The 18,658-nt window shown below is 30.0% G+C and overlaps 1 protein-coding gene across 1 annotated transcript in view; it reads left to right on the top strand.

Moving 5' to 3' along the window:
* Positions 1-224: 224 nt before the first annotated feature.
* The window catches only part of plum, a 167,431-nt gene continuing 148,997 nt past the window's right edge, over positions 225-18,658 (top strand). The window contains exon 1 of the mRNA XM_065515945.1: positions 225-554. Within this exon, the coding sequence (XP_065372017.1) occupies positions 458-554 (97 nt within the window). The 5' untranslated portion in view covers positions 225-457. The remainder of the gene's footprint in view (positions 555-18,658) is intronic.

Genomic DNA, 18,658 nt, shown 5'->3' with positions numbered 1-18,658 from the left:
TAATTATTATTTTATTCACAACTAATTAAAAATATCTCAATAATTACTAAAATTTTTTTCTTTATTTTTTTGCAGATTCATTTAACATTCAATAATAAATAGAAACATTACGCCACAAATAAATAATTTTTAATACAAATTATTATATATGTATGTATGGCGTTAAAAAACAACAGTATCAAAAATCATCATCATTAATAATTATTATATATGTATATATAAATAATTAATAAATAATAATGTTAAATGGATACAATGAATTTGAAATTTTCAACAAAAGTGCTAAAAACCGAACAAAAACAAATGTTTTTTACCAAATTTAAACACAACGTATTAAATAATCGTTAAAATTTTTCATAGAATTGTTATTTAATACAAATAAATAAAAAAATAAATAATAATTGTCAAAGTGGAATAATAATTAAACAAAAGTAAATAATTTAAACAAATATTGGCAATGTTTTATAGACACAAAGTGTTGCTAATATTGCTGCTGCACATATTGCTGTTGCTGTTCGGTGATTTCAACACATGGATACAAATCAAATTAACAGGTAATTATTTATTAATTTTTTATTTATAAAAATAATTGTATTGTTGTGTTTTAGATTTGACAAATAATGTCGGTGAAATATTGTAAATTAAGCTGATTTTAATAAGTACCTAGTACCTTATTTTGTTCTGAAATACTAACCCCCATTTTCTCAATATCTGGTTATCGTTTTTCGTAACGATAAATCTCCAATTAACATTTTTTTTGTATGAGAACTGTCAGTTTATCGTCACGATAAAAAATAACCAGAGATTGAGAAAATGAGAGTTAGACTAATAGAAAAATAAATTTTTTTTTTAAATTTTAGCAGAATTTTCTAATTGTATTTCAGAATATTCCAATCAAAATATAACAAGTAGTCCGACTATCTATTTTTTTAAATTACTCACTCACATACAAATACCGGAACCGTGTGGAGCGAAGTCGATATAAACATACCCGTCTGTATGTTGAAAGCAACTTTCTGTAGCCGCCAAATAAATCGAGAAAATCGGCCCACAAATGACTGAGATATAATGAAAAAACCGGCACAACCTCGATTTTTGGCCTATTTTTTATCTATATCTGTATTACTAAGTCATTAATATAGACAATATGGATAACTAATGATATATATTTCAAAATCCATTACAACGATGTCAATGGGTCAAAATTGGTAAAAAATATTTTTTAACCCCAATTTTTTTTCGACAAAAAATTTTTTTGTAATAAATTAAACTAATAAATTAAATTTTTTTTTAAATTTAAGGAAAAAGTTAAAAACAATTTCGAAAAATTTTATAAATTTTGAAAAAAAAAATTGCTTACCTAAAATTATTTAAAAATTGTATTTTAAATATTCGGCACAGCCGAACTTACTAGTTACTTGTTTTTTTTTATTAATTTTTGACACTTAATTTTATTTGTGGTAGAATTTAATTTATAGAACAGAGTTTAATTTATAGGTATTGAAAATCAAACAAATTAAAATTTAACACAATTTTCTAAAACTCCGTTGGTCAGGTGAAATTTAAAAATGCACCAACACATATACATTTTAGTTACTAACACATATTTAGAGTTAGGTACTTCTCCATTAACACTTGTTTAGAGTTAGGTTGTCATACATTTCTAATTGTGTTTCAGAAATTTCCATTTGTGTTTCAGAATAGTCTAATAGCAATACAAACGAAATTTCAGAAAACCAAATAGAAAATTTTGAACTAGAAATGGAAATTTCTGAAATATAATCAGACAATTTTTAAGTACAATTTTAATGAAATTTTTTAATAATGGGTGTTTTTTTATAGATGCGGAGAACTTTAAATTGAACTTTAAATTTATATATCCATCCAATTGGCTATACATATTAATTATATTTATGGCATTAATGTTTAAATATGATTACGGGGCTAGCGAGTACTTGGAGGACCAATTTGCACACACCCTTCATTTGAAAAGGTTGTTCAAAAAAGATTGTGTATAACAGTGATTGCTCTAGAAAAATGTCTGTATAGCAGAAATATTTGTATTGTATAATAGTGTATAACAGTTTTTTCTCTAGAAAAATGTGTGTATAACGGTTATACATTTGTGTATAATAGTTTTCTCCAAAGAAAAAAATGTGTATAACAGTTTTTTCCAAATAAACATTTGTGTATAACAGTTTCTTCCAAAGAAATATTTGTGTATTATAGTTTTTTCCAAAGCAAAATTTGTGTATAAAGTTTTCTCCAAAGAAAAATTTATGTACAACAGTTTTCACCGAAGAAAAATTTGTGTATAACAGTTTCTTCCAAACAAATTTTGTATATAATAGATTTTCCGAAAGGAAAATGTGTGTATAAAAGTTTTCTCCAGAAAAAATTTCTATATAACAGTTTCTTCCAAAGAAACATTTGTGTATAACAGTTTCTTCCAAAGAAATCTATATAAAAAAAATCAAATGTCGTTCGTTGGTAATTGCATCAGTAGAGAACGGCCGGTCCGATTTAGACTATTTTTTTTGAAAATGTTGGTCATAGCCCAACTTAGGTTTTTACGGAATGTAATTTTTTTGTTTAAATGATCATAGTAATCCAATTTAAGTTTTTACCAGGTCGCAGGACGATTTATCTAATTTTTTTTAATGTTCGCAATACATAGTCCGCTAAAGTTTTTACATAAATAAAAATTGTCCACGTCCACTAATACGCCCACTTATTAAATACATTTGCAAAATACATCGGTCTGTGATCAGTCATATTTCAGACCAAAATTCAATTACTTATATAAAAACTCACAATAGCTTAAATCGATAATAACTTGCCCAATAAGCGTTGAATCAAGAAAAGGAGCTCGATCTGTGATCACTCATATTTCTTAACAAAAATCGATTTTTTATATAAGAACTCAAAATATCTAAATTCGATAATAACTTGGCCAATAAGCGTTTAATCAAGAAAACGAGCTCGATCTGTGATCACTCATATTTCTGACCAAAATTCGATTTTTTATATAAAAACTCAAAATTTCTAAATTCGCTAATAACTTGGCAATAAGAGTTTAATCAAGAAAAGGAGCTCGATCTGTGATCACTCATATTTCTTACCAAAAATCGATTTTTTATATAAAAACTCAAAATATCTAAATTCGCTAATAACTTGGCCAATAAGCGTTTAATCAAGAAAAATAGCTCGGATCTGTGATCACTCATATTTCTGGCCAAAAATCTATGTCCTATATGAATAAAAATTATCATTCAATAATACGTTTTTTTCTTTTTAACAATTTTTACCCTTTTCAAACCGCTTCTCACAAATTCACAATTCGAACACAAGCATTATTTTAACTTGGACAGGACAACGTCTGTCGGGTCAGCTAGTAACAAATAAATTATTAAAATTTTAGAACACTTTGGCTAAAAAATCACTTTTGTAGAAAATAATTGTTTAATATCGAGTGAAAATTTCAGTATAAATAATTAAAGACTTTCAAAATGTTTTTAAATCGTAAACAAAGACTGATTGATAAAATCTGTCAAATAATGTCCCATTTATATTGTTGCTTTCCCGACTATGTATAGGAAATCTTTCGATGACCTGCATTTCAAAACTTTGTAGTTACTGTTATAGTTCACATTCCCTAATACTAAACAATGAAAATCCCAATTGATTAAATGCTACACATTTTCAAAGAGTACAAACCATTCATCTTTGCCTCTGCTCCTTTCAATACACTTGGAAAATACAACACTTGGAAAATACAAAAACAGAAAAATAAAAAAAAAAACTAAAAGAATTAACAAATTTTCAGTAAGTGGGTGGAATTTGTTTTTGTCATTGTTTGTAGCTTTAACAATGAAATCCGTGGCAACAATAAATTTCCATTAAGATGATACTTTTCTGGTTTTTCTTTACTTTTTCCTTTCCTTTCTTTTTATTTAGCTAGTTGTTGTTGTTGATGTTTTGCTGTTGCCTTGTTTTCTATTTATACTCTTGTCTAACGTTTTTCTTTTCTCGAATTTGTATGTGAAGTGTTGCTTTGGTTGAAAAACTTTGTCAGCTGTCGGGTTTTCTGTGTTGCGGGTGGCGCCAACATCGCCACGGATGACTGCAATTCCACCAACGCATTCCTATTAGAAAAGCTTAGTTTTTTCATGCGACCGTTATTATTATTTTTTTTGTTTTTTTTTTACAGCAAAATAGTGAAACACATTAAAAATTTATTTACGAGTAAGTTTTTTGGTTGTATTAGAGCAATGGATACTTGTAGGTACCCTGCAGGAAGTGTCAATAGTGAAACTATACTGATTTACTATTGACACAGTCACCAGTACTAGTGACTTATTTTACCCCAGACAATGCTATTTACTATAGACATTTAACATGTGCGTGTCATTGGAAGTCTACTACTGACGATATTACTATTGACTAGCTACTGATTCACTAGTACATTTTAGTAATTCTAATCTACACTTTTGGTACTTTTCTGAAGTAGATGTAAATAATGAAACTGCATATTTTGTTAACATTTGACGTTGTATTAAACAAATTAAAAAACGAAATGGTATGAATTCATAACAGATGGAAGAGTCGTCTTCGTTGACGCTTCGTTGACAATGTCGCTAAAAAGTCACCAAAATTGTCGACAAAACTGGTGACTTGGAGACACTTGTTAGGAAAGGACTTTTGAAAAATATCAGTTGTCGACAAATATCACTTCAAAATTGTCATAAGATTTGGCACTTGGGACAAGATTTGACAATTAGACTATAGAAGCTAACAGAAATACGAAAGTACCAAGAATTTTACAGTGTGTACAATGAAAGGAACGATTCCACTAAGCTACACCAAAAATATGCATGGGTTCTCATATAAAAATTCAGCATTGAGTTCTGAAATACTTATTGTTTTTCTTATGTTACAAATTCAAATTATTTATTTTTTAATTTAAAAGATATACAAATGTTTTATATTTCAAAGAGAAGATACTATTTGACAGTATTTTGCTTTAGTTGGGGAGCATCCTGACTTTAAACTAACATTTTCTAACCAATTTTTACAAAACAATTTTTGTTTAAAAGATCAAACTCATGTCTTTCAAATAAAATAAGCAATTGATGTTTTGAAGTTGTAATTTTAAGAATAACGAAGTGATCGAGAAAAACTATTGGACGTAGGACTTAAAAATGCGGGATTTACAATAGATGGCCTATCTTTTGAACTCCTTTTTTGTTTTTAATAACTTGTATGTCATGTTGAAGGGTTATTTATTCTCACTTAGTTATTGAACACTACAGTGTAAACAACAAAGTTTTTTTCTGCTTCGAAAATGTCGAATTTTGTACCAACAAAGCGTCAAATGCGTGAAGTTTTGCTTTACTTCTTTAAAGTGCAGCTGAAGCGCACCGATTGCTCACCAAGGCTTATGGTGTCCCATAGTTTCAAAGAAATGGAAGTGGTGATTTTGACAAGGAAGACAAAAATCACCCAGCCCAGGCAAACAAGTTTGAAGACCAAGAATTGGAGGCATTGCTCCATGAAGATTGTTGTCAAACTCAGAAAGACCTTGCAAAATCAGCAGTATTCATCCAAAATCAGGGAAATTGGCCAAAATATAAATTGAAGCTGAGAGTTTTTTATTACTGAAATGTTGCTTCAACGCTATAAAAGATAATCATATTTGCACCGAATCATTACTTGCGATGAGATCGAATGTGAAGCCCGGCCAACCAGTCGAATCGACAACAAACACAAATATCCATGTTGCTATTTTGGTATTTTGTATTTGGTGGAAGCAAAAGTTTCATATCTATTATGATTTGCTGAAATCTGATCAGAGAACCTGTACCGAATGCAACTGATTCATTTGAAACCGAAAAACCGAAAAAACGTCCAGAATATGCGGCTATGACAACTATGATTTGCCAGCCCAGGCTATGACAAATTCAGGCCAAAAGAAGTTGGTAATCATCGACCTATAGCGATCGTCGTTGCCGGAGATGACCAGGACAAGGTCGTCCCAAAATCAAGGCCATCCCAAAATCCACACCACTGATTTTTTCGGGATGCATTGGACGCTCTTGGATCTCATGTGGATTGGTATCGACTCAAATTCGACAATTTTGTTTGTTGGGTACATCCAGATACTGAAGAATAAATGACAGCCAATTTGACAGATGTAGCTTCAACAATATGTCCGCTATCAAATGTTAAATTTCGGAAGTCCCTTGTGAAAGACTCTATAATATTTATTTACTTTACTCTTATTCCAAGATTAGTTACAGTTATAGTTTGTACTCCCACAAATTTTCAAATGGCCAAAATGTTTTTAATAATTTTTTTTCTTCCTTTTTTAGATAATTTCCAAAGTTTGTACAACACTGGGGTGGCAGGGGTTACATCCTAGTTATAACCTCTACTATTCCTAGCGAAATTTGCTTAAACATTATTACAACAACAAAAACAAAAGTGAACAGGAAAAAGAGCAAACGGGAATTAACAAAGAAATTTGAGTTGTGAAATTCGTACTCCATTCCTCACACATCATCTTGTAACTTTAGGAATAAACAATTTCGTATATTTACAATGCAACAAAAAAGGCTAACAATTACTCTATATGACTATATTTATTCCTATTAATAATACAATAGCTTAAAAGTTACAGTGAAATAAATAAATTTACTGAAAACAAGTAAGAGAGCTATATAATCTTATATACCCTTCACCAAATTATACTTAAAAACATTTTTATTAAATATTTTTAGGTAAACAAAATTTAATATATTTCTTCAAATTGTTTTTCAATTTTTTTTTTCGAAATTGTTTTTTAATTTTTTTAAAAACGTTTTTTTAAATTTTTTTTAAATTTTTTTTTTAATTTTTTTTTTAATTTTTTTTTGGAAAAAGAATTTAAGAGAAAAAAAATGTTTTGATGAAAAAAAAAATCGGGTTAAAAAATATTTTTCCCGATTTTGACCCATTGTAGGTCCAAATTACTATAACCTTATATACAGTGAGCGTCAAAAGTGAGTAAACACCAAAAATTATTTGATTTTTTTTTAAGATAGTTAAAATCCTAAAATCTATCCATCGATTCAAATGTAAATGTTTAGGTTTGATGGAGATTGAGTTAAATAATATATTCGGTTCTGAAAAAAAGATTTAAGTCGGAATATAATGATTTTTATGATCTTAAAAAAATCAAAAAATTCACTGGTGTATACTCACTTCTGAGGCTGTGTGTACATCGTTGCAATGGACTTTGAAATATCTATCATTAGATATCCATATTGCCTATATTAATGACTTAGTAATCTAGATATAGATAAAAAATAGCCCAAAAATCGAGTTTGTCTCGGTTTTTTCTTAAATCTCAGCCAGTTGTGGGCCGATTTTGTCGATTTTAAATACCAAACGAGCCGGAAGAATTCCTGATATATTGATGTATGAATCATGTATGTAAGTTATTTGTGGTGGCTACGGAAAGTTGATTTCAACATACAGACGGACATGGCTATATCGAGTTCGCTATCTATAACAATCCGGAATATATGTATATACTTTGTGGGGTAGCAAATGAAAAATGTAGAAATTACAAACGGAATGACAAACCCTTGCCACTCATGGTGAAGGGCATAGAGAATAATACATAGAGACGAGACATTCCGAATTGTCAAACAAAAATACAACAAATCATATGTCTGATACAAAAACAAAATACATTGACTAGCATGTATTTTGTTGTTGAAAGAGATAGGTTTTTGACAACAGACTTAGGTTTTTGACAATTACGTCTCGTCTCTATGTTACCCTATGGTGAAGGATATAAAAAGTAGCGAAACAAAAACAAAAACTGAAATTTGAATGATTTGAAATTTCAAAAAAGAGTGAGCCGAGAAAAACTTAAATTTTTATTTAGTTAAATAAAACTTACACTGTTCAATATAAAATTCTCAAAAATACGTAAATTTATTAAAATTTCCGGAAATCCTGACATTGGAGATTTTATAGTTGCTTCCGTTACCTTTCTGGACGACGTGGTCCACTTACATGTCCTGAAGAGAGAAAGCTGAACTGCTAAAATGACTTAATTAATAAAAATATTCATCTTCAAAATTTTCCTAGTGTATTTGAATTGTTGTTTGTTTTCAAAATAATAGCATTTCAAAGATATAATTTTGGTTTCATTATTTCTGTTGAATTATAACATAAAAGAAATCATGTTTAGAAAAATATAAATACCGTTTCAAAAACAAATCTTGCGTGTGTTAAAGTGTTACACATGTTGCTAAAGGAGTCGTCAGTCAGTCCCGTCGTCTTTGTATTTAAATTTTGTAATATGGAAATTTTTAGTATGGAAAATTACACCTTGTTCCCCAAAAAATTATACATATTACTTAGAGGTACACGTATGTGTAAGTAAGTACTTATACATATTTCGTTTTCTATTGAATTTAATTTAGATAAAACGATTTTTCTTTTCTGTAATTTTGTGCAATGTTTTTTTGACAGGCTCAGTTGTTGTTTATAGCCGGAGGGGTAATTCTTATTTTTTAATACTTAGAATATGTTTTATTTTACTAATTTTTTTTTTGCCTTTTTATTTAACGACCTTAATTTGTTTGGATATAGAATTAATGGCAGTTCTTGGAAATCTTTTTGATGAAAAATATTTTCAAACATGACTGAGTTTCCTTAACTTGGCACCTGTTTGATTTTTTCGCGGAAATTAATTATGAAGCATGAAAGAATAAGTTTAAAAGGACGATGATGTTATGAGCAAATTTGTCAACAAGTTTTTTTTTAATGATCTACTGGATACAGAAGTCTTTACTGAAATTTTAGAGCATTACGATTCGGACAGGATATTGTCGAAATATAGATATTAATTCTGGAGGGATAAATGGTATTTTTTAAGCCTGATAAAACATGAAATTTTAAAAAATAATACAAAAAGTAAATTTTAATCCAAAAATTATTTTTTTTTCGAAAGATCATACATGCCATTAACATTCGAAAATGATTTCGGGCATATGGTTACTGCGGCTGTTCTTGATGTAGCATATTCTGGTCCACTTCTTCCAGCATTGCTGGCCGTATGTCACGAATAATACGAACAATGTTGGCCTACAAGGCGTCAAGTGTTGCTGGTTTATCGGCATAAAACAGAAACTTCACGTGGGCGCATCAAAGGGCACGTCTTTGGAGGCCAGTAGACAGGTCAATTCAACGAAATCAAGTTATTGCCAAATTTTGATTTCAATAGATCGCAGCGCCATCCAGATGAAACTTCGGTCAAGTCATCCATATTTTGAAACAAAAAATCATTGATCATGGTGCGAGCTCCGGCTTAATTTTTGAAGAAATAAAATTCCATGATACCGCCAGCATGTAAACTGCACCAAACGGTTAATTTTTTTGGATGTAATGAAGTCTGGTGTCGGTTGTGGATTGATCTCACTTCATATGCCGCAATTTTATTTATTAAAAAACCCATTAAGCTCAAAATGAGCCTCATAGCAGAACTGAATTTTGCGTTAAAACAGTCGTCTATAAGTTGCTCGCATCGATGACTGATTATCAAAGTAAATTTGGATAATTTGGTAGCGTTGTTCAAGCGTCGATCTATGATGATTTGCCAGAGTACACTGATCATAAATGTCAAAAAAATGAGCATAGTATGACAGTTCGTTTGACAGTCAAGACTTTCGTAACTGACAATCTGATCCATGGTAACCGCAATAAGCAATCGTGACTGCGTGCCTACTTCTTTAATTTGAAAAAAGTGACGCTGAAGCTAACCGATTGCTCACCGAAGCTTATGGTGAATGTGTTCTATCGGTTTCAGCGTATGAAAGATGGTTTCTTCGGTTCAGAAGTGGTGATTTTGACACGACATGAAGATTCATGTAAAACTCAACAAGAGCTTGCAAAATCATTGGGAGCTAGTCAATCAGCAATTTTAAAACGTTTTCAAGCAGCAAGATTCATCCAAAAGCAGGGCAATTAGGTACCATACGAATTGAAGCTGAGAGACCTTGAAAGACGATTTTGTATGTCTGAAATGCTGCTTGAACGCTATAAAAGAAAATAATTTTAGCACCGAATCATTGCGATGAAAAATGGGTCCGTTACGATAACCCGAAGCGTAATAGATCGTATGTGAAGCCCGCCAGCCAGCCGAATCGACACTAAAGCCAAATATTCATGTCGCTAAGGTAATTCTCTGTATTTGGTGGGAGCAAAAAGGGTCCTATTATAAGCTACTGAAATCTGGAACCTGTACCGAACACAACTGATTCGTTTGAAGCCATCATTGGCCGGAAAACGCCCAGAATATTCGGCCAGACATGAAACTGTAATATTCCATCATGACAACGCTCGGCCACCTGTTGCAGTGGTTGGGAAGTTTTCCTTCATCCGCTTTATAGTCCAGACCTTGCCCCGTCCGACTACTATTTGTCTCGATTGAAACGGAACGCTCTCTCTGGGATACGCTATACTTTGGAGCAGACTATACGATATTGGCTTGATTCGTTCTTGGCCTCAAAAGATGAGCAGTTCTTTTGGCTCGGAATCCATATGTTGCCGGAATGATGGGAAAAGGTCATAGCTAACAATGGCCAATACTTTGAATAAATCCATGATACAATAATTGTAGAAGGTAGAACCACTAGGGATAGTTTTCAATATTTAGCCTTATAACGTCAAACTTTGATTTTGAATTTTTTTTCATATTTTCTTTTGTTTGACGTTACAAGAAATGTATAATTGAGAATTTATTTTCTGTAATGTCAGCCGTTCTCACGTGATGACATTACATACATGGACCATTTCATTTATATATATATAGATCAGTTATAACCAGAGACCGAATATAACTCGTCCACAAATCTATGTATAAATCACTTACAATAATTACTAAAGTAAAGATATTTCATTGTCCTTTAATCTAATATTTATTTATTCCAATTTACACAACAATTTAAATAGTCACTATTTTTAATACACACACTTATATTACACAATTTATAATGTACAAGAATACACTGGTAAAGCATTTGATGTTAATTCTAACAGCGCCTATGATAAACTGAACTGACTGCAACCTTCTGTCACTACCTACATACAGAGTGCCATCTTCCAGTAGCTTCATGAACAATCTTAACGGATAAAACTAGAATGTTCTACTTCTAATGTTAGCAGCTTTAACAGTTAATGCTGTCAAACAATGTTAATATCCGCGTGTTATTATCATTGTTGATAAGTAGACGTTTCGAGCTCTGGAAATGTTATAAACATGATGAAAGCAGCAAGCCGTAGTTACAGACCGTTAAATTCAAATCGTTAATGCAACTTTGTAACAATATTATTTGATTTTACATTTTTAATGCATAATTTTTGTTAGTATTTCACTGTGTAGCAAAAAACGCACTTCGGTCAGCAGGACTAAAGTCAAGTATTTAAAAGTAATTTTCGTTCAAGATGGAAGTTGTGATGCAAGGGGTCTGCTTCCTTTGAAATCTTTGTTACCACAGAGCTGTATTGTATCTTTGGGGCATCATTGTTAATGGACGAAGCTTCTAATAGAGGATTCGACGAGATAAACGATTCGGCTCTTGGTCGGCTAACCAGTGTTGCCATTTTGCTTTTTTGGTCTCGTTACCCTTTTATTTTTTTCTTCTTATAATTGAATAATTGTGAATTTATTTTCTACTGAGTGTACCTTATATTGTTGTATCATGGAATAAATGTATATTGTACAAATGTCTCACAATAAATGATAAAAATTGGAAAAAATCCCTAATTTTATTTCAGAAATTTGCTATTGAAATTTTCTGAAATACAATTGTAAAATTCTGAAATACAAATGGAAAATTATGAAATATGATTGGATATTTCTGAAATTCAATTGAAATACAATTATAAACTTCTGAAATGGAATTGGAAATGCTGCCGTGTTAATAAAGTTAATATAAATTTGGAGCCTCAATTATTATCCTGGTTCACTACATACAACATTTTTTTGAATTTCCGTAAGTTCAATATACAGTTTAGACCTATGGATTCTAGAGCAAAGTTACTTAGAATTCTTAGTGCAATCATTTTCCCCCCTACGATTTTTAATATTTTTTACATCCATACAAATCCATATTTTTCTTCTAACTATTTTAAGTATAAACATTTTAAACTTCTATTGAGAATTCTCATTTGAAACCTCGTTTTTTTCTAACGCTTTAAATTCTCATCTCACCATATTCGTTTGTCATTAAATTAATGAATGATGCAAATATTCACAGAGACTTTTATGATTTGACCTATATTCTTCATTCCTCTATAAATGTAGCTGTTTGTAGTTGATTCAGTTATTTGCTTTTTTGTTCGCCAAATTCCCAAACGAATTCTTATCTTATTAAGGAAATATGAGTTCATCATTAAGTCTAATGCAGACACCGATTGTTACTTTAAAATTGCAATATATTTAAAATTTTTTAGTTTTTTTTTTCTTTCATTCTTTTATAATAAACAGACAAATCTTGTTTTTTATTCACTGCCATTATGATCATCATCTTTATCATTTTCTTGATGATCATGATCATTATAAATAAATGCCAGACAAACATTTGGCGCAACAAGAAAAATTTGTTTTGTAGTTGACAATAAGAGAAGCTTTTGTACATATTGACAAAAAAATATACAATAAATATATATGTATGTATATTATATTAGATGATTCTTAAGCCGCAAGAAGTAATATAATTTTGACCTCAATAATTTGATGTTATTATAGACAAATTCTTATTTTATGTTAGTCTTTTAAAGATTATAGTTCATGGACTTAAACGTATCCATTGGAATATTGATCATTCTCTGCTTAGGAGTCTGTATTTGTTTCTTAAAACAAGTTATTGTTTCTTTGTAGCTACAAATGCAAGCCAGGTTTTTGGATAAAAAAAATAAAATTATTTTTGAGGTCTATGCACTTTGTCAAACATTTTCCATTTCCAGGTCATCAAAATAGGTATTTTTTGTGAGATGATTTCATCGTTGGAGTCAAATCTCTTTCCACCGAGAAATTTTTTCAGGTTTGGTAACAAGAAATAGTCACTCGGTGCTAAATGGGGCGTAAGAGGTTGCATTTCGTAGCCTAATTCCTGGATTTTTACCATGGAAACTGCCATCTTGCGGAAAGCTTTCTCATACCCAAGTGATCATTGAAAATTGAAACCATTGAGTCATGTGAGATGCCTATCTCTCGCACTTTCAATCTCCGATCGGCAAATACCATATAGTGATTTTTCGGGTGTAGAGACCTCAACTGAGCTTCCAGGGGGTTCGTCATTCTGAAAACCATTTTTTACCATTGAAACTGATGGTGCAGAGTTCCTATAATATTTATCAAACTTCTTAGCTTTTATTTAGGTGGTTGTTTTTTTCAGGAAAAAACTTTTGCTTAATGAGCAGATGAAATTCACTTTTTTTCCAATTTCTCCTCAAGTCACATGGTTTGACAGCTAGCAAACTAAATGACGCAGCTTGTTCAAATTTTGACAGGAGTCAACTGACAGATGCCCTTTCAGTTAATAGCTGAGCTTATAGATCCTTTCTCGTTGTAAACATTTGGTGATTTAATAGCAATTTAGAATTTACTTTAAGCCCGCCTTATAGTTGGAATTGTACAGTCAGTCACTTGTGTACATGTAGCAATTTTAAATCTATTTTGTGTTGAATTGAACTTAAAATCTATCTAAACTCTTCACTTTCCTTGATTTGAAATTCAACGTTATCCAACCAGAGTGTAAATATCTCTAATAGATTAATTTTTACTCTATTTTCATTGTTAAAACAACCATAATCACATTATTTATGTGGACCCACAGTGTAAATTAATGATTTATTGCCCCCTTTTTGTCGATAATGAGCATCATAATTGCTGTCATAATATGTCTTTAATTAAAAGTTCTTCTTATCTGAAGTAACCATCAAACCGAACAATAACAATATTTTAAATAATACAAAAAATTTAGCTAGGAATACAAGCGCCTCACGAAAGTACGAAAGTTAAATGAAATAAACAAAAAACACTTTGGAAAAATCAAAACTACTTAAAATTATACACGAACAGAAAATTAAATAAATTTATTCGGGAATAAATCAAAAACTTAAAAGTTGACATGCGAATAGGTTTTTTTTTTTGGAAGATACATATATATTAAATGCATTTTGTGTTTATGTATCATTTGTGATAATAACGTCATAAGTCAAAATTTTAGATTTCTGATTTAAAAAAAAGAATGTGAATTTGTTGCGAATATTTACTTGGTTTATGTTATTGCGAAAATGTTTATTATTAAATATTAGTTATAACCAGAGACCGAAAATAATTCGTTCACAAATCTATGTATTAGAAATTGCCACTTATTTTCGGTTATAAGAAATAAATCACTTACGATAATTACTAAAGTAAAGATATTTCATTGTCCTTTAAGCTAATATTTATTTATTCAAATTTACACAACAATTTAAATAGTCACTTTTTTAATACACACACTTATATTGCACAATTTATAATGTACAAGAATACACTAATAAAGCATTTGATGTTAATTCTAACAGCGCCTACACAGAAAAAACTATGTCTTAGCCCGTTTCAATTCAAATATTTGTCACATATGAACTGGTTTCAATTATTTCATAATTGAATCAAGTATTCATGTGCTCAAAAACAAAATTTTCTGATATTTTCTATTGAATTTTGAGTTTTGAATTTAATAATTTTGATAATTGAATATAAAATGTTCGTTATTGGTTAAACTTTAAATACAAAAATTATTGAATAGATAATTTTCGTAATTGGAAACACATTTTTGTTATTTTTAGTTTTTTCAATTATGAAAATTATCTATTCAATAATTTTTGTATTTAAAGTTCAACCAATAACGAACATTTTATATTCAATTATCAAAATTATTAAATTCAAAACTCAAAATTCAATAGAAAATATCAGAAAATTTTGTTTTTGAGCACATGAATACTTGATTCAATTATGAAATAATTGAAACCAGTTCAATATGTGATAATTGTTTGAATTGAAATATAGTTTTTTCTGTGTATGATAAACTGAACTGACTGCAACCTTCTGCCACTATCTACATACACAGTGCCATCTTCCAGTAGCTTCATGAACAATCTTAACGGACAAAACTAGAATGTTCTATTTCTAAAGATTTTAGCAGCTTTAATGTTAATGTTAGCAGCTTTAACAGTTAATGCTGTCAAACAATGTTAATATCCGCGTATTATAAAAATTGTTAATAAGTAGACGTTTCGAGCTCTGGAAATGTTATAAACATGATGAAAGCAGCAAGCCGTCGTAACAGACCGTTAAATTCAAATCGTTAATGCAACTTTGTAACAATATTATTTGATTTTACATTTTTAATGCATAATTTTTGTTAGTATTTCACTGTGTAGCAAAAAACGCACTTCGGTCAGCAGGACTGAAGTCAAGTATTTAAAAGTAATTTTCGTTCAAGATGGAGGTTATGATGCAAGGGGTCTGCTTCCTTTGAAATCTTCGTTACCACAGAGCTGTATTGTATCTTAGGGATATCATTGTTAATGGACGAAGCTTCTAATAGAGGATTCGACGAGATAAACGATGCAGCTCTTGGTCGGCTAACGACTTATTACGAGAAAGTAAGTGCTATGGATGCAATCCGAGGAGATGCATTCGTGGGCTCTATAAGTTATGGCTAGCTAATTAATACAATCCGACGAGATAAATGCTTCGGCTCTCGATCGGCAAACGACTAATTATGGGTAAATATCAATCCACAGTAGGGTATAATCAAAATTATTTTGGAAATAAATCTGGCATAAATCGATCGGGGGCTCAAAAAGGGTATCTTCGACATGTAAAATTTTTAAACACGTGCAATTTTTTTGTTTTCTCATCCGATTTCGAAGATTTTTATATTTTTGGAAAGCGCTTGGCTAGGTCTGCTTGCGTGTTCTATTTACCTCTTATAATTTCCGAGTTATAGGCATTTCAAAATTGATATTTTAAAATTTTGCCATAACTTGGTCCGCTTTTTTAAAAATATAGGTCGGATTTTTGGACCGAATGGACTGGAATTTCTTCTGTTAGTTAGACAAGTAAATTACGAATAACATACAAAAAATTTTAGAGCAATATAAATTATGGATCCTAAAATAAACGATTTTTAATTTAAATATTCAAAAAATAGTTGATTTTTGCTGTTTTTTGGGCGAAAAGGTGACTTAACTCTTTTTTTAATTAAAAATAAACTTTCTTTAAGAACATATAACAATTTTACATTTTTCTGTAAGGTATCTTTACAAAGAACATCTTGGTTTAAAAAAACATGTAATATTTTTCTAGTATGTCGCCCCTACGCCCGTCGGAATGTGACCTATTTTTTATAAAAATTTCAACTTTGGGCCACATGTTCCAAAATCACAAAGCTGGGAAGCAGTTTTAGAAACCTTGATGTGTTCCCTATTTATCCCCACAGTATTTTCCAAGCCCAGAAGGACATGTGGACCCCATGGGCAAAATTGTAAAAAATACCATTTTTGAGATTTTTGCTCCAATTTTTAGGAATTGCGGGATTCACTTTGACCTTTTGACAAGTTTTTCACCATTTTGTTATTTAGAATGGCAGTTTTAAAAAACGTTGAAAATTTCATTGAGTTTTATTAATAATTAAAGATTTTATTACATATTACATATTTATTGAGATTCTAAAACTAAAATTTGTATCAAAATTTGAATAGGATTGCAAATATTAGGAACAATTTGATCCATATTTTTTCCGAGCTATATTTTTTTCTTTAGATAAGTTAATTTTTGGTCTTACAAAAAAAATATAATATGCCACTTTAAAACTCCGTCCATAAAAAAAATATTGCACTTTTTCATACTAAATTTTTTTTATAAATTTTTTTAATGTGACCCAGTCGTAACCAATGACTTGTGTTGAATAAAATATTAAGAAAAATTATACACATTTTTTGGAGTAAATATAGCTTATGCATGCAATCCGAGATTATAAATTCTTCAGCTCTCGTCGGCTGACTTGTGTACCAAGCTTTAACAGATTTGTAACGGGTAAGGTTTGATGCCTTGTCAAACATATTGGATTTCTTCCTTTAATAAACTATTAATGTATGTAAAAGTTAATTGTTGGGAAAACTTTTCAGAAGCCGTTTAATTTATGTACATATACTTAAATAGTAATCTTTAATAATTCCCATAAATATGTATATTAATACATTTACATATAAATTTTATTAAATGACATATAACAAGTTGTAGCAATTATATTTGGCATTTTATTTACTCTTTAAATAAATAAAAACAACAAAATATTGTTTGTCATCAAATGCTAGTAACGTCAAAAAGGTCACACACATGTCTCCAATACTAAATGCTATGCATTGAATTCATAAGCCAGAAATACGTATACACTTCAGTAGTTTTTATTAAATCAACTAAATAGTCAGCAACTAAATCAGTGGCCACCAGGGCCAAAACATGCTTGAAGTTCAGAAAAATCTTAAAAGAAAAAAAATAATAAAAATCCTGATCAATAGCCAGGTCAGATTATAACAGACAAATAAAGTACATAACATGTTATTATATTCTATATTCTCTCTATGGCGACCACTGAACTTAATACTTGTAAGAGACTAAAGATTTACGTCAGCAAAATTATAACATATACATAAGTATTAAATTAATTAATAACTAAATAAATAGATACGTAAATGTGTGTTATTTGTTTAAGTTGTTAACTTTAAAGAAAAACGTTTTTATTTAATTTGGTCCTTTTTTTAATTTTGATCCTCTGAAGAATTTTCGGCAATTGTGGACAAACTAATAGAGATGACAGGATGAGACATACCTCATTTTAATGGGAAATGACCCAGAATTTGTCACCGATATAGTTTATTTACCAAAATTTCATAAAATTTGTATGAAAATTTGTATTTTGTAATAGTGATCCTCGGAAGAATTTTCGGCAATCGTGAACAAACTAAAAGAGATGACAGGATGCGACATATCTCATTTCAAAGCGAAATGACCCAGCATTTGTCACCATCATTGCTGATTTACAAAATTTCATCTGACTATTTTTAAAATTTTTATGAAAATTTGCATTTTTTAATAATGATCCTCGGAAGAATTTTCGGCAATTGTGGACAAACTAATAGAGATGACAGGATGACCCATACCTTATTTTAAAGGGAAATGATCCAGAATTTGTCACCGATATAGTTTAATTACCAAAATTGCATCTGACTATTTTTACAATTTATATGAAAATTAGCATTTTTTAATATTGATCCCGGAAGAATTTTCGGCAATTGTGGACAAACTAAGAGAGATAATAGGATGGGACATACCTCATTTTAAAGGAAAATGACCCAGCGTTTTCCAAAATTTCATCTTACTATTTTTATTTTTTTAAATTATCACTTTTTAATATTGATCGTATAATGATTATTGTTTGATCGCATTTTAAATTTAATTTTTTATATGAAATCCTGAAATTGTCAGTAACAGTGTTAATATTTGTTTAAATGGGAAAATAACTTTATTCTGCAAAAATCCATG

This window comes from Calliphora vicina, chromosome 1 (genome assembly GCF_958450345.1).
Source record: "Calliphora vicina chromosome 1, idCalVici1.1, whole genome shotgun sequence".
In the NCBI taxonomy this organism is placed as follows: Eukaryota; Metazoa; Arthropoda; class Insecta; order Diptera; family Calliphoridae; genus Calliphora; species Calliphora vicina.
Note: the sequence above shows the minus strand (reverse complement) of the source record. Positions and strands in the feature narration are given on the sequence as shown.